Source organism: Rhinolophus ferrumequinum, chromosome 7, assembly GCF_004115265.2.
Source record: "Rhinolophus ferrumequinum isolate MPI-CBG mRhiFer1 chromosome 7, mRhiFer1_v1.p, whole genome shotgun sequence".
Classification (NCBI taxonomy): Eukaryota; Metazoa; Chordata; class Mammalia; order Chiroptera; family Rhinolophidae; genus Rhinolophus; species Rhinolophus ferrumequinum.
This window is the reverse complement of record NC_046290.1, coordinates 65,886,496-65,913,132: the sequence shown is the minus strand read 5'-3', so window position 1 is coordinate 65,913,132 and position 26,637 is coordinate 65,886,496. Positions and strand designations below refer to the sequence as shown.

The window sequence follows — 26,637 nt, the reverse complement described above, 5'->3', positions numbered from 1 at the left end:
CTTTATTATCCTTGAATATATAAATGAATTTTCCCTGCTAAATCTTCCCAGTTTTTACATACCTTGTGCCAGTTGAGTGAAGTAGAATTTGTAGGGCATGCAGTAGTGTGATTTGTAGAACTTGAGATAAAGTGAAACTGAGTCTCTCTTAAGTGGCACCACTTTATTTTGCATATTTACCTGAAAATTGTATTATTTTATTACAGATTAGATGCAATTGCTCGAGATGCTGAATTAGTTGATAAGTCAGAGACAGACCTCAGACGACTAGGAGAATTGGTACATAATGGTTGCATTAAAGCGTTAAAGGATAATTCTTCAGGAACAGAACGGACAGGTAATCTTAAAATGAGAGTGATTTAAAGAGAGATAAATAGAAGTTTCAAAGTATGCTTTTAGTGAGTTACATAGATAATATATCTTAAGCTATCTATTCATCAATCTTAAAAGATCGCTTATAAAACAGAGCAAGGCCATTCCTGGGTAATAGGAAATGGTCACAGAATTGTATTAATGAAGGCAGTAGATTCTATCTGCCTGGAATAATTCTGGCTGGGAGTTAACATCAGAAATTACTGTTAGTTATACTATATTTTTAGCATAGGTGACTGGGAAAAAATATTGTAAGGATGCACATGTGATACTGATTCTGGTCATAGTTCCTTGATTGTGGTTATTTTGCAATTCATCTACCTAAATAAAAATATTTAGATAAGAGTTAGTAATCAGATATACTGGGGGAAAATCACACAAGAACTCTTATTTAGAAGCTGACCGTAATTAATAGATTGATGTATTTTGTGCAATTGATAAAATAAATATGTAAATACTTTTTTATGAATCCACATCTCCTACATTATAATCACTAATTTGTACTGAAAAATCTTATAGTAAAATTTAAGGTTTGCCAGTAAGTCCCCCTTAATAATAAAAGTATGTAATACTTATTAATACAGGTAAATAAGTAATACTTATTAATATAGGTAATACCATATGTTGCTTTTTTATTTTGTAGAATTATATATTTTATACTTTTTTATACTCTTTTTAAAAAAATTAAGGTGGTAGACTTGGAAAAGTCAAGGGTCCAACATTCCGAATATCAGGAGTACAGGTGAATGCCAAGCTAGTCATCTCCCATGAAGAAGAATTAATACCATTGCACAAATCCATTCCGTCAGATCCAGAAGAAAGAAAGCAGTGAGTTGTTTATTTTTTCCATTGTAAATTATTCACTGTTACTCAATAACTTGGATGTGAATGTAGGTTAAAAATATTTTTCACGTCATAGGAAAAATGTTTTGATTCAGTGTTCTTAAATATAAAATAAAGCACAGTATTTTAATTTCTAATGGCTCAAATATGTTTTTCAAAATTTTTAATAAAGCTATTATAAACTTGACTTTGTTAACTTTAATGCTAGGTATACTATCCCATGCCACACAAAGGCAGCTCATTTTGATATAGACTGGGGCAAAGAAGATGATTCCAATTTGTTAATTGGTATCTATGAATATGGATATGGAAGCTGGGAAATGATTAAAATGGATCCTGACCTGAGCCTAACACACAAGGTACTTAAATATTCCTTGATTCTATTGATCATTAATGTAGAATTTAATTTTTGTTTTTAAACGATGTTAGAAATAAACTCAACTAGAGTCAGGAATCCAAGACTCTAGCTAGCTGTGTGACCTTTAGAATCTGGTTTTCATGAAGGGATTGAATTTCAATGATCTCTTGAGATTTTGCTTTATATCTGAAATTATATTTTTGTTACTAAGACACAGGTATAGTTTTCTTTAGGTTAAAAGTAAACCTCTCATTTTATCATTTAACTGCATTATTCAGTTGCAAAAAGGGATTCTGAAATCTTGCATAATTTTTTTTTAATATCCATGTTTAGGATTTTGGGTGATTTGATGCTACCATATTAGCTAAAATAATTTTTTTGCCTAGAATGGAAAACACTGGAAGCATTGCCTTATTCTTATCATTTAAGTTACATTTTTATATTTTACTTCATCAAGGACAAATGGGAACCATCAGATATTGGTATTTTGTCATTTGCTACTATGAAGCAAAACTTAAATTGTTTAGATTCTCACTGTAAAAGGTTCCTGACAGTGCATGCTTTGGGTCATCTTCTAGATAGATGATACTTTGCATTTTAGGAATTTTTGTATACTTTATAGCTAATATACTGTTATTCAGAGAGAGGAAATCTTAAGAATATCAGTAATGTTTAATAACACTGGATGCTAAATACACTATTGTATCTTGGGAAGAAATTTCTAACCTCACACTATGTTCTCATTTTGAATGGAGGATTTTTTTCCCTTGTGTTTATTTAGAATTCATTCCCAGGGAAACTAAATCTTTGGCTGTGGCATAGGTATAAAAATATGTATTTTGGGGGGCTGCTGGTTAGCTCAGTTGGTTAGCGTGGTGCTCTTAACAACAAGGTTGCTGGTTCAATCTCCACATGGGCCACTGTGAGCTGCACCTTTTACAATAGATTGAAACAACTACTTGACTTGGAGCTGATGGGTCCTGGAAAAACACATTTAAAATAAATAAAAGTTTAAAAAAATACACACTTTGCATTCTAAGATGTTTATTCCTACAAATTTAAAGAATTATGACTTGTTAGTGAATTATACATGGTTTTAAAAATGGATAAGCAGTTTTTAACTTATAAATTTTTCATTTATTTAAGACAACCTGAAAGAATTAATTGCTTTTCAGATTCTTCCAGATGATCCTGATAAAAAACCACAAGCAAAACAATTGCAGACACGTGCAGACTACCTCATCAAATTACTTAGTAAAGATCTTGCAAGAAAAGAAGCTCAGAGACTTTCTGGTGCAGTAAGTTAAAATTCAAATGCATAAGAGTAGTTTACTTTTCAGTAAGACAAGTCTAGTTTATTGATTACCCGAGACATCTGTAGTTAACTAAATTACTTTCCTGTAATTTAGTAACATTATTTAAATATGGTAATATTTTGCCTAAATTATCTCAGCATTCATGTTAACACTGATGAGTCAGTGATCTTTCAGAAGTGGGATTAGGTGTTTTTTGTTTTTTTCCTAGTATTTGGAGAGGCAGTGAGGGCAGACTGTTCAAGTGGTGTACTTATTGAGAGGTCAGGCCTTCATTACTGTTTTATTTGGAGACATTGGAGAGCTTACGGGACAGTATTAAAGATCACTGAGCTTGTTTATGAGGGGGCTCCAAAAACTGTGTAGGAAGAAGACACTAAAAAAGAAGAGGTGATTGGAAACTACAGCAACCTTTAAAAGTCTACCTGTGACCACAATGTCATAACTACCTATGTACCACTAAAAGTAATTCTTAATGCTATTTTCAATAGCATTGAATTTAGTTGAAGATAATAACTTAGGATGGTAAAAAAAACCCTTTCTGTTTCTCTCCACTTTTGCTTCTAATTCTTTTTTTAAAAGAAAAAAATAATTGTTGGTTAGTATTTATTATTCATATTAATACATACTTAATTCATTAAGTTTATATGACTCGTTGGCTTTCTAAGGTTGGTGCAGTTCATTAGAAACAGGCTATGGATTGGCTAGGAATATGTGTTCTTTTAACTTTTTAGATTTAATGTTTAAGAAGTTTATTAAAATGGAATCTATAGAGTTGATTAGAATAAAAATAATTACTTTTAGGGAGGTTCAAAGAGGAGAAAAGCAAGAGCTAAGAAGAATAAAGCAATGAAGTCTATAAAAGTGAAAGAGGAGATAAAGAGTGATTCTTCTCCCCTGCCCTCAGAAAAGTCCGATGAAGATGATAAGGTAAGAATGTATTTTAGAAAAGCAAACAGGAACATGGCATGTTTTGGTATTCTTTACATTTGAAATTTGAACTAAGGCCTGAAATTTTACTTTGAGGTAACGAAATTCTTTTTTATAGTTCAGTATGTAGTCTCATTTACAGAACAGTATTCTACCCATCCAATAGAATATTATATATCACTAGAGGGATAGAGCTAAGGTCCTTCCTTTTCAAACATTTGCCATTTAAATGAAGTTCTGTCTCCTTTAATTTTATTATGAATTTTGAATGGGACTGGCTTCTCTTATTTTATATAAGAAGGTAAACACTGCATGTACCATTATTAATTGGATTCTGGGTTATTTCTTTCAGAATCCACGTACATGCAATCCATAATCATGCAAAGAAATTAATCTTTGTTAAGATTTGGTTAGTAATACATTGGCCATACTTACACTTTCCAGGATGAGATCACTTCTGTGAAACATCCATATAAAAAAATTAAAACAGAAAGAGACAGTGAAGAAAAACCTGAGCCAGATGTTTGTATAAAGAAGGAACCAGAAGAAAAGAGGGAAGCAAAAGTAAAGGAAAATAAAAGAGAACTTAAAAGGGAGATAAAAGAAAAAGAGGATAAGTAAGATATAAAGGAAAAAGATTTTAAAGAAAAAATAGAAAACAAAGTAAAAGAAGCTATGCAGAAAGAAAAAGGCATCAAGGAAGAAAAGGGATGCAAATCATAATGTAAATTTTAGAAAGTTACACAATCAGCTTATTTATATTTTAGGAAAATAAATTGCCTACCAGCCCAAATTAGCCTCAATAACTGAGTTCTTAAAAAATGCATGTGGGTATCTAGTAGATGAGAAAAATAGGTTCGAATCCTTTTTAAAATTACTTCCCTATTGGGTAACATTATAGAGTAACTTTATTTTTGGTTTCCCCAAATAAAATTGGAGAAAGATAAAATAGACAAGAATATTAAATGTAAAATAAACAATTATAGGATATAATAAGAGTAATTACTTTCTGGAAGTGTTAATCAGTTTGTCTTTGCTTTGTTGGATTTTGTTTTTATTTTCTCTTTTTCTTCAGTTAAGCGAATCTAAGTCTGATAGCAAGGAAAGAGCCAAGAAATCTTCAGTGTCAGATGCTCCAGTTCATATCACTGCAAGTGGTGAACCAGTTCCCATATCTGAAGAATCTGAAGAGCTGGATCAGAAGACATTCAGCATTGTAAGTAGTTAAAGAGTTTCTGGTTATTAGTAATAATTCGTACAACATTTAAATTGCAGTTTCATCTTTTGGAGCTTTTAATTTAGAAATGTATTTGAATTTGATAGTACTGCAGTTCAGATTGATAAAAACAATGTATTTCAATTTTGAAAGGTATCTTAAATTTAAAATCAACTTGGAAAAACTTCTTAATAAAGACTTCAAGGAGAGGCATTTAGGGACTACTTAGAGTGAACTATTTTCCCTCTGCTTGTAGATTTTTAAACCTTTGAATTTTTGAACCTATTATCTATATAACAGTGCTTCTTACCTATAGTGAAGGACTAGCTTATTTTCTAGTCTTGTACAGACCAGTACTTTTAGAAAATATAATAAAAACAGAGTAAAACTTTTAAAAATACATTAAAAATATAACCCTGTTGTTTTATTACTACATTCAGTAGACATAAAATTGAACTGTCAGGTTGATAAAAGTTTCTAAATTTTCTGTACTTACCCTTGTGGACTAGTGCAGGTTCATACACCACACTTCGAGTAACACTGGTCTAAAATATATTGGTTTTACATGCTACTGTGCTTTTCATCAAAGTAAGGGAAAATCTATCTTGTCCTTTTTCCAAAGGGTTTAGTTACTGGATGTAGTCAGGAACCCAGAGTGGTCTCAACTGTGAAATTAATTGTAATGCAAATTTTGAGGAAAACTTTTTAGTGAGGTTGCAGTGTGGGAAAGCAGTATTTTGAATATACTGGCTCTGGAGCCCAAGTGCTGCTATTGGAAAGTATGAGGATTAAATGAGTTGATACATGTAAAAGTTTACAGAACAGTGCTCTACTCAAAACATTTGTAGTGGTTGTGTTGGATATTGTTATTGAATTCAGACATACCACTAGTTTGGTAGATGACCAAAAAAAAGTCCCACAAAATCAGGGAAGAGTAATAATTTTAAAGAAGAAGATTGAATGATATGAGACAGGTATGAATTATCAGAATTGAATAGGAAATATACAATTACAATTAGTTACTGTAGGGAAATTTTATAGTCTATTACATAAACATATGTATGCACAAATATATGTAAATATATATTCACATAAAAATCATCTTCAGGGATTTCTAGAATTGTAATCTTTTACACTATTTGGAGCTCTTAACATACTCCCATCACTTGTTAGATATAATCTTAAGTCAGTGTTATCACTGATATTAATCAAATGCTATACTTGAAAAATAGAAATTATCATCTTCTGAAATTACATTTGTGTTTGACCTCTATTATGCCATCCTAGATCCCCAGCTCACCTTCTTGTGCCATTTTCTCCTCTCTTTTGTACCCTGGCTAGAGAGTGTTGACTAATGAACCCATTTATTCATTTCCTACTTAATCAATGACATGCCCTAATATAACTTGAGATATTTTTCATGCTCTTTAAATTTAATGGCTCCTGCCACAGTTTTCTTTTCTTCCTCACTTTTGGCTATTGACATCCCTCCAAACCCTGAGAATATTGGGAACATTCAAAGTAAGTCACTCCTGCTCCCCTCTGTCATCTTATTTCCTTGAATATATACCTTATCTCTGGACTTTTATTTTTATCTGTTCTCCAGGTTCACATTCTGGGATTCCTAAGCACCTTTTTAAGGTGCTATTTGTGAGCTATATGTTCATCAAGCCTCTCTATCCATTTTCTATTGGTATTTTTTTTAACACCCTCTATATTGGGAGTGGGGGATGCGGCGGTAGTGATGGCATGTGTTTGCTTTACTGAGGTGAAAGCATTGAATTCCTTTGAACGGCTTCCTCTACTGTGCCTGCTCTATTACTGAGTTAGGTGATTGCACCTCTGGCCTCTTTGCTTTGCCCACATTTCCTCCTTAGTCTTCTGACTTGTTCATGTAACTGCTGAAATGGAAAATTATCTGTTTTGCCCAGTGAATTTCTTCTCCATTAACCTTCATAAGTGATCTTGAAACCTTTTGTATTATGGAGAGGAAGATGGAATAGTTTTAAATACGGACTCTGGCGCCAGACTTTCTTACCTTACATAATTAGGATTTTATTGCTATATAGTTGACCCTTGAACAACGTGGATTTAAACTGCTCGGGTCCACTTACAGGTGGATTTTTTCCAATTGACCCATGTGGTTCAAGCCCAAGTTATTCAACAGTCAGTTGGTGGTTGGGAATCCATGGATCTGGAGAGCTGACCTAAGTTATACTCGGGCATTGGGTGTTAGTCTAACCCGTGCGTTGTTCAACGGTCAACTTAAATTTTATTTAGGAATAGCTCTGATTGAGTTCAGTGGCCTTTTCTCCATCTTGCTTTCCATTGACATCTTTGCCTCACTTGACACCTTTTGATTTTCCTTAATGTTTCATAGATTTGATATTTCTAAATATCAGTATAATTAAGCAGGTAAGAAAGAGTACAGAGTTTGGGATCAGACCTGGGTTTGATAGATGTCATTTTATTTTAAGCTTTAATTTTTTCTATAAAATAGAGTAAATAGTATTGCGAAGATCTATTGTCAGAATCAAATGCAGTGCATTTTTAAAGCCATGCATAGACTCTGGTACCTAATAAATTCTTTCCAGATATTAGTTATCATTGTTCCAGATCCCATCTCCAGGCATTGGCTTTAGCATAGATTTTAGTCATCAATTCCTCTTTTTCCTCCACCCACATTCAGTCAATGAGCAAATCATATTAGTTCTACCACACTGATTTAAGCCCCAGCTATCTGTTTCCTGGATTATTTCCATAGCTTTATAGTTGATCTCATTGCTTCAACCCTTCCCATTTTACCCTATACTCTTTTATTCCTCGGTTTGTACTCCACACAGCAACAAGAGTGATAATGACTGTTACAGGGAGAATAAAGTCGCCCTATATTACTTCTCTGCTTAAAACTCTGAATGGCTTTCACTCTTATTGAGGATAACAGATTGATAACAATAGCCTTGAAAACGTAGCATCTAGTTTACTCCCCATCATCTCCTGCTACTTTTCTTACTCACTTGGTTCCAGCCATGCTGGATTTATTTATTTTCTGTAATTTGCCTTTTTAGTAATATTTTTATTCTGGTTTTGTTATAGGTTATAGTTTTTATTATGCAAATTGGACTTTAGCTTAATAATACAATTTTTGGTATGTCATCCTTTTCTTATCATGCCAGTAATATGTAGGCCAAGGAAAAGGTTGGTTTCTATCAGCCACCCCCAACTCTGCCCACCAAAGTAGAATAGTAACAGAATTCATCAATTTGTTTTGTCCCAAAGGTTTAGAAAAATAGACAGTTTATCCTTGTAGCTATTTTTATTTTAATAGCTTTGCCAGTATATTTTATTATATAAAGATCCTTATTTTTTATATTTTATTCTATATTATAATGAATATAGGATATTAAGTTATACTCTGAAATATTTTATTATCTTTTAATAGTCTGTGTTCAAGACTGTTTAGCATGGTGTGCTACAGTGTAAAAAGTACCCTTTTTATACAGTAAAATCCAAAGCTTTTATTTACACAAAGACTGATTTTAAATGACAATGGAAAGCCGTGCTTTCTAAAGAGAATCTGAGTGGGAAATCCCTGATATTTAAGAGCTGTGAGGTGATATTTAATGCTTATTTTAGGATCAAACAATGCTATATTTACTCATGTAAATATCATTGAAAGAAGTAGATCTTTGCTGAATTCCATGTATTTATGTTCTTATTTTCCTGTTTTTAAAGTGTAAAGAAAGAATGAGGCCTGTCAAAGCAGCTTTGAAACAACTTGATAGGCCTGAGAAAGGCCTATCAGAAAGAGAACAACTGGAGCATACTAGACAATGTTTAATAAAAATTGGAGACCATATAACGGAATGTCTGAAAGAATATACAAATCCTGAACAAATCAAGCAGTGGAGAAAGTAAGTGATATACTTTTCAGGAAGTATTAAATTAGTGATTATGTAACCGTCTGTTAGTCTTTTATATTTCAATTTATTTTTCTACTTCTGAAGTTTAGGTAACAATAATATTTAGAGGGGTAACCTGTGTATGATTGTTTTCATTTTTTTCCTTTAACTTTAAGGCTTTTTATTCATGAGTGATTGCTTATAGCATCATGATAAACCACAGTTGGCATCTCTGCCTTTAAATAAGAAATAGAGGTGTTTCATTAAAATTCAGATTGCATTTTATTTTTTTAAATCTTCACAATTCACCAAATTATTCTTAGTAATACCTTTAGAAATTGGTGTGCCAAACAAATTTATTGTTACATAATCTTAGCAATTCATCTTTTCGGTATGAGTATAAAGCTTTATAAAAATTAATATTCTCAAGCAATGTAACATACAGAATTCTATTTTCCCCTTTATTTTAGAAGTAGCAGCAACACAGTTAATCTTAAAATTGTAGCTCTGAACTACTATATTATACAAATCACTTAATAATTACTAGATCCAGTTGTTAAGCCAAACTACTAGACACAAACTACTTTGTTGGGCTGGGACTGGGATATGGCAAAGGGCAGGTATCCAGGGCATGAACTTTAAAGAGGCACTCGTTTTTAGGTTTGTGTAAATGCCAGTGCTAGTCCCAACTCTGGGGTTTTGACCAAGATTACACAGTTCAGCAGGTGATATAATTAGGAATAGAATCTAATTCCTGACTAGATTTTTCTAGGGAAAAAATGTTTTACAAAGAAATTAATCATAAGCAAAAAGTTTATTAGTTTCTTACCTTTTACTCTTATGAGTTAACTACAGAATGCAGATGCTTTAGTCTGTAAGTTCCTTTAAAGGGTAGATGAATTTTCTCAGCTACTGTGAATTCAGTTCAGTCAGGTATCATTTAGTTAATTTTCTCAACTAAGTTTGTTTTTAAATTTTATTTCAAGGTTAATGTCGTATCTATAATACATATTTATGCCTTGTGGTGACCACTACTCTGACATAGTATTCTTAACAATTTAAAGATATGCTGATTCTTTTTAGCCTTTTGTTGTAGTAACAAAATAAAAACTAAAATACATTAATTTATCTTTAATAAATGTTCAACTATTTTATATGCTGATGGAATCCAATGAACATTGCAGTCATTTTAATTTTAGAATAAGCTGTTTTATATAATGTCAAACATAGGATAATAACAGGATTTGGTTTATTAAATTAGATGTCAGTTACAAAGATTTTACTTTATATTCTTAGTGTTGAAGTGTTGAAGTTATTGAATAATTTTCCCAACTGCTACCTAATAACAAACTTTTCTAGAATTTGTTTAAAGAATTATCCTTCATGACTAAGCATTAGTTATTTCTTCATTCTTTCACTTCATTGGTAATTGATTACATGGGATAATGTAGTCTAGAGAGTGCTTCTTAATTTTTTGGACCATTTCTTACCCAATTGTCTGTTCAAACTCTCCATTTGTAAAAGAACTTAAATACTGTGATGAGGCAAAACCGAACTTTCTTGATTAGTTTTTCATTTATACAGTATATTAATTTGTAAAACTCAGCAAGTGTAAACTTAAAAGTTATGCATTTTATTGTATGGAAATTTTATTTTAAAAGAAATAACTAAACAGGTATTGACGAGTTAATGATATGCATTCTGAGGTATTTAGAGGGAGATGTCCTAATGTCTGTATTTTTCTTTGAAATCCATCAAACAAAAATTAGATTGACAGGGATGGACGTATAAAATTATATGTAATGCAAACATAGTAAAATGTTAATAATTGAATCTAGGTAGTAGGTATATGGGTGATCATTGTAAAATTCTTTCATCTTTGATGTATGTCTGAAAATGTTCAGGATTTGGAAAAAAATTGAGGAAAAAAATAATCTATGCATATGTATTGTGAAGGCCCCATTAGTTTAAAATACCTTTCTAATATTAGTCTTGATATCTTAATATGCTGCAATTTATTTAAATAGCCTGATTTTACAGATTATAAAGTATTGCTAAAAGCAAATATTGAAAGTATTATGCACATATATGTGCATTAAATATCAGGGGAATTGCTACTTTTTAAGTTGCAGTGCATTTCTTTACAGTCTCTTTTTTGTAAAACTGTAGGCCAAAATATTGAATAAGTATCGCTATATGCTACAGTTAAGCAAACAACCTTCACAAACTAAATTGGTAATATTAATGGTAATTTATAATTAATAAAACAAAGAAAGAGAAGAAAACACTTGAGAAAGCCACAATTGACTTAACACTGATAAAAATGTTTCTAGAAAAATCTCCAGATATCCATCTCTGTATGCACATGTGCTTGGATAATTTTGCAGTTAATGCATACGTCATAGACTTAATGGGTTCCAAAATTTGAACTGTCAGCTCCAAGTCAAGTCGTCGTTTTCAGTCTGGTTGATTGAAGCTCTAACCAACTGAGCCAACTGGCTGCCGAGGAATTACTAATCTTGGGAAGATAATTAGGAGCCATATCTTCTAGCCTTACTTAGCTGTGTATGAGTTTAGGCAAGTCACTTAGCCTCAGTACCTCATGTGCTTGTTTATTTTGAAAACTGACTTTTGTATTTACTGTACCTACATTAAGGTAGGTTATTTGTGGAATTAAATAATAGAAAAGAGTTTCGAAAATACAAAAACTGTATAAAGTACCTGGGTATCAATAGTATCTTCATTCAGGGCTTTATAACTTAATGTATGCTTTGTAGTGATAAGCAATAGATGCTTGATATTTGAGAGAAATATGTCTCAGCCATTAAGAAACCCCCAAATTATTAGGTTGGTGCAAAAGTAATTGCGGTTTTTGCAATTATTTTTAACCTTTTAAACCACAGTTACTTTTGCACCAACCTAATAAATGTTTCTGTGTAATATCGTTTCTCCCTTAAAACAGAATAAAAAGTTACTTTCCAGCTAAGAATTTTTGTTCTTGGACCTTCTGTTTTCCATCCATGTCACTGAAAGATGGCTTTCTTTTGGGAAGCCATTGTTCATACACAGATTTATTTATTTATTTTTTAAATCCATTAAAATTTATTTCTTGACTCATTAAAGATGTTGATGTTGGGTAGTTTGCTAAACTCAGTCACTGGCTAATTAGTAATTTCTCTACCCTGTTTATTATATAAGCAAAATTTCATCAAAATCATGTTTTAACATATCTACTGAAAAACCTAATCATTTAAGAAAAAATTGTGAATTTGTGAAGCCATTACTATTTCAGTGATGGCAAATAGACTTCAACTCCAGTGTCACTGATTATGAATGGATGCTGAGGAAGCTGTATTGAGAAGTATTATTCGTAGGCTGCATCTGAACTTATGAAAGAGCACTTTGATTAACCTACTGATGCTGATCTTGGGATGGGAAGCGAGGCCTGAAGACACCATGTTGTACCTGATTTGTAGTGTCTGGTCATGTTCTTCTAATGATGATTTCATCACTAGTATAAAATGACAGTTGCTTTTTAATGCATTATTTAGGACCCTTCTTTCACAAGCTAAATCCACATTATCTGATAGCATCTTTACTCAAACTACTAACATAGCTTGTTCCTTTCATATCTAATCAGAATCACATTGATTTCCTTCCTGATTTGTAAATTTATATCTTTGGTTTCAAATTAGGATTGACTACCAGTTTCACTCCAAAATTATAAAATGAAGGGATTTGAAAGAGAAGCAAAACTTAATATTTAGTTTCATTTATAGTTTTATCGATCTATAAAGTTTTTTAAAACACTAGAAATAATCTCCTTAGACTTTATTTCATAGAGGGCTAAGTATGTGTGTATGTGTTTTTCTGTCTAGAGGGCAGGGGTTCCATGAAAAAGCTAATAACTATTTTCCTCCATCAGCTTAATTTGCCTTTTCTTCTTCTAGAAACCTGTGGATTTTTGTATCTAAGTTTACTGAGTTTGATGCAAGAAAATTACATAAATTATATAAGCATGCTATTAAAAAACGGCAGGAATCTCAGGTAAATTAACACATCATGTTTTTCCTTTATTTTTTCCTTTAATTTACATAGTTAAAACTGAGACAACTTCCTTAATAAGAATTCAATTAGTAAATATAGAAAGAAGGAAATAGAAAATTACCATTAGAGCACCACAATAAAAACTTACAGGTAAGATCCTGTGAAGGAAGCTAAAATTAGTGGACCAGAAAACAAAATATTGGCATAGTCTAAAAGTCTCTGCTCCAAGATGTTTATTAATTACAAAGAGAAATAATAACTTTTTAGAAAAGAAACCTGCCTGATATCATTGTAAACAAGCAATCAAGGGTAACATCACTAGTAATAAGTAAGACATGTTCATGACATTTTGAATCCCCTGATATGATGCACTGAGAAAGGTACATCACTTCTATGGAATTCTTGGCAAAATGCATAACCTCAATCTGATTATGAGAAAATATCAGACAGACCCCAATTGAGAGATATTCTACACAATACTTGTCTAATACTCTTCATCAAGATCATGGAAGACAAGAAAAAACTAAGAAGCGGTCCCATGTAGAAGGAAACTAAGTTAGACATGAAAACTAAGTGTAATAGGGAGTTCCAGATTGGATCCTGGAACAGAAAAAGGACCTTAGGAAAAACGTGAAATCTGAATGCAGTCTGTAGTCAAGTTAATAGTGTTGTATCAATGTTAATTACTTAGTTTTGATCATTATATCATGGTTATAGAAGTTACTAATATTAGGAAGCTGGCTGAAAGACATATGGCAATTCCCAGTACTATTTTTGCAGCTTTTCTGTTAAGTCTAAAATTATTTCAAAATCGATTATTTTTAAAAGTCATGGGACAAATAAATACTTTATACTTCAAAAAAGATATCTGCAAATGCGACATTTATACATTCTAATATTTTATGTAAGGACTTCTTTCAGCCTCAAGATTTTCTTTTTAGATTTTTTGTTTTTTTTTCCTGTTTTGTAAGAATATTTGAAGCCACTTAAAAGATTCTTACATATGTACATTTATTTTAGCAAAATAATGACCAGAACAGCAACTTGAATGCTCAAGTGATTAGAAATCCAGGTAAGTCAATCTTACTAATTATTTTGGAAAGTAAATTTTAAAATTGTTTCCCTTTTTTGGGTTTGTTTTGGATAACACATACCCACATTATTATTATTATATCGAGATTATTATACCCACATTATTATATCTATTATCTTCAATAATCCTTTTTTGCTTATTACTAACTTTTCCGTAAATCAGCCTTTTACCAGTTTCCAAAAATTGTAGAATAATTGTTAAAATGATAAATAAAATAAATCTATAATGCAATAATGCATCCTTTCTGTATAAGAATCACAAAAGTATAGTCTGTCTGAGCAGGAAATGGGCCTTATATTTTTCAGTTGTGATTTTTCACATTTCAGAATAAAGTGACCCTTTTGTAAGCCTTAGTACTGCTTTTATAGACCATTTCTAAAGGCTTTAACTGCCTGTATTTGGGAACTGATTGTGTTTAGGTGGAGTTGACACAAGAGTTCTTGTAATCTAAGAGCAAAGTTACTTTTGTTTACCATGTGGTTTTTAAAGTCATTAACAAAAGTTGGATTCTTTTATCTAACAGATGTGGAAAGATTAAAAGAGAATACAAATCACGATGATAGCAGCAGGGACAGTTACTCATCTGATAGACACTTATCTCAGTATCATGATCATCATAAAGACCGACATCAGGGAGATTCTTACAAAAAGAGTGACTCTAGGAAAAGACCCTATTCTTCTTTTAGTAATGGTAAAGATCATCGTGATTGGGATCACTACAAGCAAGACAGCAGGTAAACTTGACAATCAGTTTTGAAATTTTGCTTGTTCACGTCCTATTTGTTTATTATTGTTTCGGGGTTTTATTTTTTGAAGGCTTTAAACAGTAACAACCTGAATGTAACAACAACAGAATACATTTTATTCCTTTATTAGTAAAGGAATATTTTCACTAGTTGATGATTACTAAAATCAAAATAAAAAGCAGAAGAATAAAAGATCAAAAATAAATTAGACTTTCTTTGTATTTCATTTGTGCTCATTTCGTAATTTCTCTCTGAGAAGCACTGTCACATTATAAACACATCAGTGGTAGAATGGCTCTTAAAATTAGAAAAGGGCACAAAATGAAAAGAAAAAGCGTTATTTGTAGTAGTAAATATTTACAACTTCACAGGCTTATAGAACTAATTTATATTGTTTATAAGAACGACCTTTCATGAACCAAAAAACATTAAATTATGTTCAATGTATTTTATTTGAAAAGGCAACCATTTTAGAGATGTCTTTTCATTAAACTGTCATAATTACTCATTTTTTTAGCAGACTGCCACATTTATGTATGGAGCATTGCAATAAAGACTCATGTGTTAAGTCTTATTATATAACTAATCAAACCTAAGGAAAGCTTTTAAAAGGCATAACTAAACCAATTAAAATTCTCTTTTACAAATTATTTCATAAACTGCATTTTAGAGGTTATTTTTTTTTCTGTTTACAGGCTCATAAAAAGGACCTGATTTCAAGGGTATTCTAGATAGTTGTAGTTATCTTAATTCCAACTTCCAGGTAATTAAGATGCATTAATACAAATGATGCATAAAATAAAAAGTAACAAACAGTATAAAATGGGCATGTGAAATTAGATGCTCTCTCAGGTGCTCTGTATGGTTCACTTTAGTTTTATGAATCAAGTGGTTTTTCCAACGGCATGCAGAGATATTACCAGTGATTTAAGCTCACTTTACGAAGTTTTATAATGAAGCACTGAGCTTCTATACAATTAAAAGTATGCTTTAAAATCTTTTTGTTTTATTTTTTAATTACATTTTATTTGGAAACATTTAATTTGCACTATTAACTAAAATTCCTAATTTCTTTTTTATTAGATATTACAGTGATAGAGAGAAACACAGAAAACTGGATGATCACAGGAGTAGAGATCACAGGTCAAATTTGGAAGCAAGTTTGAAAGATAGATCTCATTCTGATCATCGTTCTCATTCTGATCACCGTTCTCATTCAGATCATCGGTCAAGTTCTGAATATACACACCATAAATCTTCCAGGGATTATAGGTATCACTCAGATTGGCAAATGGACCACAGAGCTTCCAGTAGTGGGCCGAGATCACCACTAGATCAGAGGCCTCCTTATGGCTCCAGGTCTCCATTTGAACACTCAGCTGAACACAAAAGTACACCTGAGCATACCTGGAGTGGTCGGAAAACATAACAAAAACTGCTATTTTTGTCTTTCTGGACTTTTCTTTTAGCCATATATCATAAACCAACACAGTAATTGCCTTACATGACTTGAAAGATATAAACAGATCTTCTATCAGTAGCAGTATTGTTACTTCTTTCCAGGATGCAAGGTCTATTATCCCAACAGAAGAGAAAATATTTTTATATTTAAGGGTTATGCTGCACTGTACTACAAATATTGTAGTGCTTTTTTTTTCTTTTTTAAAGAAATGGAAAATGTTTACTATTACAGGGACCTCAACACTGCCCTTCCATATAGGCTGGATGAAACTTTTTAAGTCAGTGATTTTAGACTGACCTCCATTTAAATTATGTTTGTATATGAACTTTACTCTGACCTGTGATCATGTTTCAGGAAGGAATGAAAGAGAGTTCTTTTCTTAATAAAGAAAAAACACTCAAGGACTTTGTTCACTTTCCAAAGCTACTTGTTTACATTGTACACTGCGACCACCTTGCCGCTTTTCATCACAAGCTTGAATATTTAAATTCTGTACTTATATCTGTAAAATAGCCAGGAATTTCCTGTTTGTGATCTATTATTATGCCTTTTTACATACACACAAAAAAATGACTGTAAATTATTGTAAATGGATTAAATGAGCTTTCCTTACTTCCTTCCCCTTCTCAGGCTTTTTTTGACTGTTCCTTTCCCTACCAACTCAGGCCTTCTTATCATTTTTTAAAAAAAAAAATCAGTGTAATAACACTTTTTAATGATTTGTCTTGATGGAATCATTGTTTAGAATGTAAAAAATGGGGAAAGGGGCCACTTAATTCCATTAGTCCTCTTTTTATATTGACTATTTTATTAGATACATGTTACTTCTTTCTCTTTTTTTCTTTTTTAGTCATTGTGTTTGTAGTAACAAAGTGGTGAGATAATATGTCAAATCTAAACTGCATGCTCTGGAAACATTTTCAGATGCATTTGGTTTAAAAGGGTAGGTGTATGAACACTTTTCAGAATCCAAAACAGCCAAAAGTTATTGTAAATCCATTTGTTTTCCCTTTCCATGTGGGCAATAATGTCAAATGTGCTATGCAGCCAGGTAACATTTTAGATAAACTTGATTGACTTTTAATATAAACTGTTACAATGCACACTGATTGTATATAAAAACCTTATATATGACAAATTAAATTTAAGAAAAAGGATATGTGGGCTCCTGTAATTTTCTGCTGCATTCTTATTCCCTCAAGCACTTAACTTTTTTTTTTTTAAGTAGTAACATTTAGCTGCCAGCAAAAGGATATTTTGGTAAGCAGTTGAATATAGTTAATAATGTGTAGCACTACAACTAAATCTATTTTGAAGATTATATGAATCTATGAAGTAAAATTTAGATCATAGAAATTTTTGTTGGACTCATTTTGGTTTTCTGCAGATATTATTTTAGAATGCCTTATATTTATTCACAGATTTTTATTTTGTTATGATATTCAGTGGGAATTTTTGACTGATGTAGCATACATTCTTGGATGTGTGCTGTAATATAACAAATTTGAATCATAACTGATAAATATATTGAAATGTTTCAATAATATTAAACGTGTCCCTATTGATTTAGCTTTGGGAGCAATCGACAGAAATTTGTTTATAGATGTATTTTTTTAAAGTATTTTCCTTTTATCCGATTAGGTCTAAAATGTACACTTTGGGTACAAAACAAAGCTTTTTTTCCGTTTTTTTATTTGTTTTATTTTAAGCAGTGATTCCTCCTTTCAGTAGTTACCGTGAAGAATGGTGATCTGTTTTTTCCTGGTATATCAGATAACATGAGGAATAACTCAATTTTAGAATATCTAATTTATAGTTAAGTATAAAAATGATAAAATAATTTAGTACCTGTACACAATTTTTAAGCTTTTTCACATTTAGAATAATTATTTTATTCCACAAGATAACATTTAACAACAAAAATTGTAATGCTCAAAAAAATTAACACAAAAAACAGATCAGGGCTGGCATTTCATCACTTTCTAGCTGGGATATTTGCATTATATCCTATTGTGCAAATTATAAAGAACAGTATTACATTTTTTTGAGACAATGGAATGGGCTCTAACTTTAACAATGCTACATTTAGTTGTATGTTTCAGTCAACTAATGAGTTGAATGAAAAATCGGAAACTGTATGTAACATTTATTAATTGATGGAAAATATGTTCATTATTTGTAAGAAGTCAGCAATTAAATAGAAAAGGAACAAGCCATAAAGTTATTATGACACAATGGAGAAGAACATAAGTACATATATATAACAGAACATTCTCTATAAAATATGCTTAATTTTTGTCTTACATGCTCATTCTGCTTTGCTTTTTTTATCCATTTGTGTTTAATTTTTCAAGGATGAGAGATTATGCATAGTACTGTACCAATTAACCCTCCACTTTAATAATATACAATAAATGATTCTTACTAAAAGCAATGGCCTGTTTGCTTATAAAGATAATATTTTTTTTAGGATATGTTAGAAATAATTTTCAGACTGAAAAAAGCTGGAAAACGAGTGCGAATGATTCATTCACTAATTTGCGAGTGAGTGGCTTAATAAAATCAGACCCGTTAATTGTGTACAATGTAATAGATTACATATGTGATAATTTTCCTTTTGTAATCTGTTTTTGTAGTTAATGAAAGGGCTGTGTGTATTATATGCTGATTTACACAGATTTCATTTTCTGAGATTTATGAAGAACATGTAGTAGGGGCAAATGGCATAATTCTTGTCTTTACACTGCATTACTCTTCCTGATTAGAAAAACCTTTCGACCATATGTCACTTCCATAGCTTTATATAATTATGATAGCTTTGGGGGGGTTGAGGGAGAAGGATGGAAAAGCAACTAATCTTTAAATACGGGATTTTGTTTTTTCTATTCCAGCTTCATGTGAAACTCAAGTGTGAACTGGTAAATGTGGCTTATTAAAATTTTGAGTAGTTTATTTCTTAGCAAATAATAACAAGATAATTTAAAATATCTCAGAATTGATATATTTAAGTATATTAATCTAGCCACCTCAAACAGATTACTTAAATTCAAGACTCCATTTAAAAATACAAACAAAACTTACATATTATTGCAGCACTTTATGCAAGATTTGTAATGGGTGGAGCATGTTGAGGGGAGGCACTAGGCAATAGTGCAACAACAAAAATCTTGGGACAAAAATATAAAAAATTCTGTGTTAAAATTCTTAAGGTATGTAACTTAAAATATTTAAAAGAAAACAGCTCCATTGAAATTCTATTTTCACCTGGCAATAACTATAGTGATTTTGTAGAACACTATGCTTTACTTTTTTGTTTGTTTGTTTGAACCTAGTATGTTGATTTTATTACAGAAAATCTTTGGATTCTTTATAAAAACCTAGGGATAGGAAATGATAGCCATGTCCAAGAATGAAAGGTGAGATTCCTTGGTAAAGTAGAATTTTAAAAAATACTTTTCAGATTTTTTTAAGGATCTATACAAATTCTCCAATGGGGCTTCATGTGTCAGATTTTCTATCCTAAAAAACCATTAGCCACCTTGTCCTTCAGTTTAAAAAAAAAAAAATTAAAACATGATTAGTAGTTCAAAATCCCAAATGAATGAAATGCTTTTAATTTCATGCCCCACTCTACATTTAAGTCTTGATCTAAACATTAAAGAGGTGTAAACAGAAAAGAAAAAAACAGCTCATAATGATTCTATTAAATGAGCTAAGGATATTGATTGCATTCATGACATGCTTTATATCTGGCAGAAGTGTGGGTTGCATTGTAATTTCATTAATGTAGACAACTATTAAATTTCCCATGTGTAGAATGAACTGTGCAATTGGACTGGCATTTTTACTTGTTTTTTTCTTTTTAAATCTTTGCCTTGTGTTCAAGCAGTTGCACTGTACTGTGTCTGCTCAGGTTGTGCCTTTGCCCGATTCTTTTTTTACTTTCTGGAATTTCTATGGTATTGCTCATATGACATTTGATTTCTGTCTTCTGTCTTAACAGCTTTACTATTTTTCTTTTTTCCATTTCTGGAAAACCTTCCTCTTCAGTCACTCTCCTGAACTCATCTCCATTTAGATATCTAATAGGCATCTAATCTTAAAATTTTAAAACCAGACTCAACACTTCCTCACCAATGACATTTAAAAAAAAAAAAAAAACTTACAATGTTCCATAGTCTTTGATAAGTGACTGGACTCATGTTCATAGCTCTCTAATCTATGATGCTTTCCCCCAGGTACTTCTCACCTCCTTCATGCTACTCCCATTGGTCTTAGAATACACCAAAAAACACTTCTGGGTCTTAGTATTGTTCCTTCCATCAAGAATGCTTTCATCCCTGATTTGTAGAAAGCTCGTTCCCTCACTTAATTGAGGTCCCCACTCAAATGTCATCTCAGTTCTCCGAATTACTATCTTGCCGCTATTTTATTTTTTTTTAATTTTAAGAGTTTATTTGGGGGAAATCCATTAGAATTAGGCAATGTCAAACCAGAAGTGATTAGGAGTGCTCCACCAACAAGCCCAGGGAGAGACTTTTATAGAGAAAAGGTCTAAGCAAAGCAGGGAAATTATTGATTGGCTATACTTAAAAGCCTAGTTAGTTAGCTATTTGTGATTGGTTGTCCTTAGTGTATAGATGTTGTAACCTTGAGGCATTTACAGGCTCAGATTTTGGTTTGCTTACATGGGCCTCCATGACATTTGAACCACCTTAGTCTAATAGCCTTCTTGTTTAATTAACAGTTCTAGGTTAAAAGTTCATCACCGTGGCCACTGTAATCACAGATAATCTTTTATAAGGTTAACCTGCTTGTTGAGCTATAACACAGGGTTTTATTTACCTGAAGCCTCACACAGGACCCAGTTCAGCTTAAGTTGGACTCAGTCTGACCCCGGACCCAGTCTGACTACAGCCCATTTCCAGTTTCTGTCTGGAAAAAGAAATGCTCAAAGTCTGAAAACTCATAATGCAAAAGTGTGGAGCTAGGATCCAGGATTCAAGAGGGATTTATCCACCAACCGTCTCCAGAGGCAGCGAGCTCAAATGGCTCAGCAGTTACCTTTGCCTGGTTGTTCATTGCTCCTGGGGGGTTGCGGGGGAAACAAGAGTCTAGTTTGGTTTCTACTGTTAAAAGATAAATTGAGGCATATTAAAATTTTTAAGAATTTATTTGAACATAAGTTGATTCCAATCAGGTGGTGCCAAGCCGAAAGTGGTTAGGAGTACTCACACCCCTGTCATTTTTATATTTCTTACGTTGCTTTTTATTCTAGCACTTACCAATACTTGTCTTTATTTTTTTAATTCATCACTGACTGCTTCCTCACTAAAACGTATGCTTCATTAGGGCAAGGACTGGTTTCTGTTCACAGCTTTATCCCCACTTAACTAAAACAGTGCTGATACCAATTGCATTTTTTTTCATTATTTTGGTATCTTTCCCAGGAATGCTATGTCCCATAAATGGCCTGCATTACCAAATTTTTTGTCTTGCCGTTGTTACCTGATTTGTTAGTGTTATTGGAAAGTTTTGTATGCCTTATCAATAGTATCACTATTAGTAGAGTCTGTTTACTGTCTTCTAGTTTTTAAACTTGACTAGTAAGAATCACCTGAGGTACCTGAGAAAGAGAGAAACACCGAAGTCTAGGAATTAAAATTGGCAGAGGAAGGCCCCAAGTAATATGATTTTAATATTTATTTTATTGACTTGAATAGTAGAGATTAATTACAGTTATAGATAATACATTTATACTTCGTATCAATGAAAAATTGGTTTCTGTAATTTATGGCTACTTAGGAAGTATACTTTGTGAAGAGATTCAGAGATGTGGTATGTAATAGAAAAATACAAAATGTTTGTATTTTATCTTTTGTAAAAAAATACGTTTTTAGATAGCATGATACACTATCTTCCTATTTACAAGTGAAGAAAAGACAACTTGTAAAGATGCTGTAGTGGAAGAGAAATATGTTGCATCTCCAATGTTTTTAAAGTGAAATAGCAAAAAATACTCTCCCATTTTAAAAAATTTAAGTCATATTTACATAAAAGGTAAATTCATCCACTTTAGGTACACAGTATAGTGAACTTCGACATATTTTACAGTTATGCAACCACTAATGTACTTAAGATGCCAAATATTTCCAATCTATCTGATGGCAACTACTGATTTGTCCCTAGTGTTTTACTTTTTCCATAAGGTTATATGAACGGAATCATACAGAATTTAGGATTTTGAGCCTGCCTTTTACTTAGCATTATGTTTTTGAGATTCATCTTTTTCTTGCATTTATTATTAGTTCATTCCTTTTTATTTCTTAGTAGTAGTCTTGTTGGATATACTACAATTTGATTATCCATTCAACTGAGTTTCCAATCTTTTGGCTATTATGAATAAGGATACTATAAACATTTCAAGTACAGGTCTCTGGGTAGACGTATTTTAATTTTTCTTTGGTAAGTACTTTGGAGTTGGATTGCTAGATTGTATAATAAAGTTTTACTTTATAAAAACTACCAAACTTGTTTCCCAAAGTGGATATACCATGTTACTTTCCCACCAACTACAGATGAGAGTTTTTATTACCCTGTATCCATGTGCATTTTGTATTGGAGGTTTTTTCCATTTTAGCCATTCTGATAGGTGTGTAGTAACTTAATTTGCATTTCCCTAATGACTATTGATAGTCAACATCGTTTCATGTGTTGGTTTGACATCCTTATCTCTGGTAAAGTACCTTAAATTTTCCCCCCATTTTATAAAATAGAATTGTTCATACAAGTCTATTAGATTAACTGCAAACATTTTCTCTGAGGCTACGGCTTGTCTTTTCATTTTCTTAACAGTGTCTTTTGAAAAGTAGAATTTTTAAATTTTTTATAAATTCCACTTTATCCGTTTTTTTCTCTTACGGTTCATTTTTTTGTGTGTAGAAATCTTTGCCTTACTTGAGGTCACAAAGATTTTTCTCATGTTTTTTTCTAGAAGGATTACATTTTTAGGAATTGAATTTAAGTCGATGATTTTTGTATATAGTGTGAAGTACAGATCAAAGTTGTGTGTGTGGGGGGTGGGTTTGTTTTTGTTTTTGTTTTTTGGATATGTGTATCTAATTTTTCCAGCATTGGTAGAAAAGACTATTCTTTTCCACTGAGTTTCTATTTCACCTTTTTGAAAATCAGTTGTCTATATGTGTGGGTTTGTTTCTGGGCTCCCTATTCTGTCCTATTAATTCATATTTCTGTCCCTGTGCCAACGCAAACTATCTTGATTACTGTACTTTATACTAAATTAAGTAGTATGGATAGATGAAATTGGGTAATATGAGTTCTAAATTTTGTTATTTCTCAAATTTGTTTGGGCCTTCTAAATTCCTTTGCTTTTCCACATACATTTTAGGATCAACTTGTCAATTCCTACCAGAAATCCTGCTGAGATTTTGATTGAGATTATACAGAACCTATAATCAATTTGGAGAATATTGACAGTTTAACAATATTGAAACTTCTGGTCTATGGCCACAGCATATGTCTCCATTATTTAGGTCTTTAATTTCTCTCATCAGTGTGCTGTGGTTTTCTTCATTGAATGAATCTTGCACATATATTGTTATATTTACCCCTTAGTAGTTCATATTTTCCTGCTATTATAAATTATTTTTAATTTCAATTTTTAAATGTTCACTGATATTTAGATTTGACCGCTATTCTGTGACCTTGCTATACTTACTGAGTTCTAATAGCTTGTTCCAGATTCTTTGAGATTTTCTACATAGCGTAACATATCTTCTATGAAAAAAGTTTTATTTATATCTTCACAATCTTTCTGCCTTTTCTTCTTGCCTTAATGTAATATGTTGATAAGAATGAGTGTCTTTATTCCTGTCTGGGGTGGGGGGAGGTAAGAATTCAATCTTTCACCACTGAGTATGGTATTAGCTGTAGGTTTCTTTGTAGGTGACCTTTATCTTCTTAAAGAAGTTCCATTCTAACATTAGTTTTCTGAGAATTAAAAGAAAAATAATAATTTGTTTTTTATTCGTAAAAGAACCATAAGTACTTATTCATGTGATGTGTGCAACTTCTTAAATCATGGAATCAGATTGGAGACTGCCATCCTCATTACCTGTTTTTCTCACAGTACTTGCTTTTTATCAAACATCAAAAGATAGCTTTGTGTTGTAAAGGAATCTAATGATGAAACTGAATTATCTCAGGCTGGTACTTAAGTTGGTTTTTACCAGTGGGCATTATTACTGTGTTTCCCTTGAAAATTTAAGTTTTCCTGCAACACTCCTGTGTTTTCACTGCATTTGCAAATTACAGCACCAGCCCACACTCAGCCTTTAAGAATTCATTAAAATTTAACTGATTTATTCTTACCTTCTTTGTGCCCTCTCTCTTCACGTCATATTATGTCAAATATAGTATATGGTTCATGTATATCAGCTTTTGGAGAGTCTTGTCATTTTTTAGAATTCAGCTCTCTTGGTTGCATGGTGACCTCTGCTCTCTAACAGTTTCAAGGAAAATGATTATTATTTAGATTAACCATCTTTCTTGTTAACGGATAAGAGAAATGTTCTCTTAGTTATTTACATCCTAAGAGGGAAACTCTCAAATGGGTGGATTTCTTTTTTTTACTCTACTATACAATAAATTGCATGCACTCTGCATGTACAGTTTGGTGAGATCTGAAAAGTGCCTACACTAACATAATTATGATGGAGACTATTTCCATCACCCCAGAAGTCTTTATTGTGCCCTTCACAGACAATCCTCATACTTAAACTGTGGCCCAGGAAACCACTTACTGATCTGCTTTAAATTACTGCAAATTAGATTTATCTAACTGTTTAATAAGTAAATTATTGAAATCATACAGTATGCACTCTTTTGTCTGACTTCTTTTGCTCAACATAGTGTTTCTGAGATTAGTTCATGTTGTTGCCTATATCCATAATTCATTCCTTTTTTATTGCTGTGTGATTTTCCATTATGTGGATATGCTACTCACTGGTTTCCAGTTTTTAGCTAATATGAATAAAACTTCTAAGAACATTCCTTTACAATTTGTTTTGTGCATGTTTTGTTTTCTTGAGTAAATACTTTGGGAAAGAATTGCAGAGTCGTATAGTAAATACTTACTGAGTTTTTAAAGAAACGGGATCAAATAGATGGTGATGGAAGGAGAACTGACTGGGTGGTGAACGCAAAATGTGATATACAGATGATGTATTACAGAATTGTACACTTGAAACCTATGTAACTTTACTACCCATTGTTACCCCAATAAACTTTAATCAAAAAAAAAAAAAAAAAGAAAGAAAGAAAGAAAAAAGAAAAAAAAACTGCCAAACTGTTGCCCAAAGTAGTCATACTATTTTGCAACATATGAAATTTCCAGTTGTTTTTCATTCTTGCCAGTGCTGGCTATTGTCAGTTTTTTAAAAGTTACCATAATAGTTGTGTAATGCAGTCACATTATGGCTTTATCTGCATTTTATTTATGACTAATGATATTAAACTCTTTTCATGTGTTTTTTGGTCATTTATATGTCTTATGTGAAGTACCTATCAAATCTTTTGCCCATTTTGTAATTGGGTGGTTTTTTCCTCTGGAAGAGTTATAGTTTTAGCTCTTATATGTAGGACACGGTTCCATTTCAAGTTAATTTTTCTGTATGATGTGAGGTAAGAGTTGGGGTTCATTTTTGCCCCTCTATGGATATCTAGTTTCTCCAGCATCTTTTATTGAAAAGTGTAAGCTTTCCCTCAATTATTTGACCTCTTTATAAAATATCGATTGACCACATGTGTATGTCTATTTCTGGACATTCTATTCTGTTCTGTTGACTATATATCCTTATGCCAAAATAAAATGGTCTTTTTTGTTAAAGATTTTTATTAAAATATAGCTAACATACAATATATTAGTTTCAGGTGTACACACTAGTTATTCAACATTTATATACGTAAAGAAGTGATCACCATGATAATTCCAGCAACCATCTGACACTGCACCATGCTATCACAGTATTATTGACTATATTCACTATGCTGCACATTACATCCCCATGACTTATTTGTTTTATACCTGGAAATTTGGACCTCTTATTCCCCTTCACCTTTTCCCCCTTTTTAAATTTTTCAATTACAGTTGACATTAAATATTATATTAATTTCAGGTATACAGTATAGTGGCTAGACATTTGTATAATTTAAGAAATGATCCCCCTGACTAGTCTAGTACCCACCTGGCACTATACAGTTATTACCATATTATCGACTATATTCCCTATGTTACCCCACATCCCCAAAACTATTTTGTAACTATCCGTTTGTAC

At 31.9% G+C, this 26,637-nt stretch overlaps 1 protein-coding gene across 1 annotated transcript in view; it reads left to right on the top strand.

Annotated features, from left to right (window-relative positions):
* The window catches only part of CHD1 (chromodomain helicase DNA binding protein 1), a 78,155-nt gene extending 60,716 nt beyond the window's left edge, over positions 1-17,439 (top strand). Inside the window, exons 26-36 of the mRNA XM_033110329.1 lie at positions 207-337; positions 1,062-1,200; positions 1,424-1,574; positions 2,749-2,871; positions 3,691-3,816; positions 4,892-5,032; positions 8,768-8,946; positions 12,885-12,981; positions 14,002-14,053; positions 14,598-14,808; positions 15,904-17,439. Of these exons, the coding sequence (XP_032966220.1) occupies positions 207-337; positions 1,062-1,200; positions 1,424-1,574; positions 2,749-2,871; positions 3,691-3,816; positions 4,892-5,032; positions 8,768-8,946; positions 12,885-12,981; positions 14,002-14,053; positions 14,598-14,808; positions 15,904-16,249 (1,696 nt within the window). The 3' untranslated portion in view covers positions 16,250-17,439. The remainder of the gene's footprint in view (positions 1-206; positions 338-1,061; positions 1,201-1,423; positions 1,575-2,748; positions 2,872-3,690; positions 3,817-4,891; positions 5,033-8,767; positions 8,947-12,884; positions 12,982-14,001; positions 14,054-14,597; positions 14,809-15,903) is intronic.
* Positions 17,440-26,637: the final 9,198 nt, after the last annotated feature.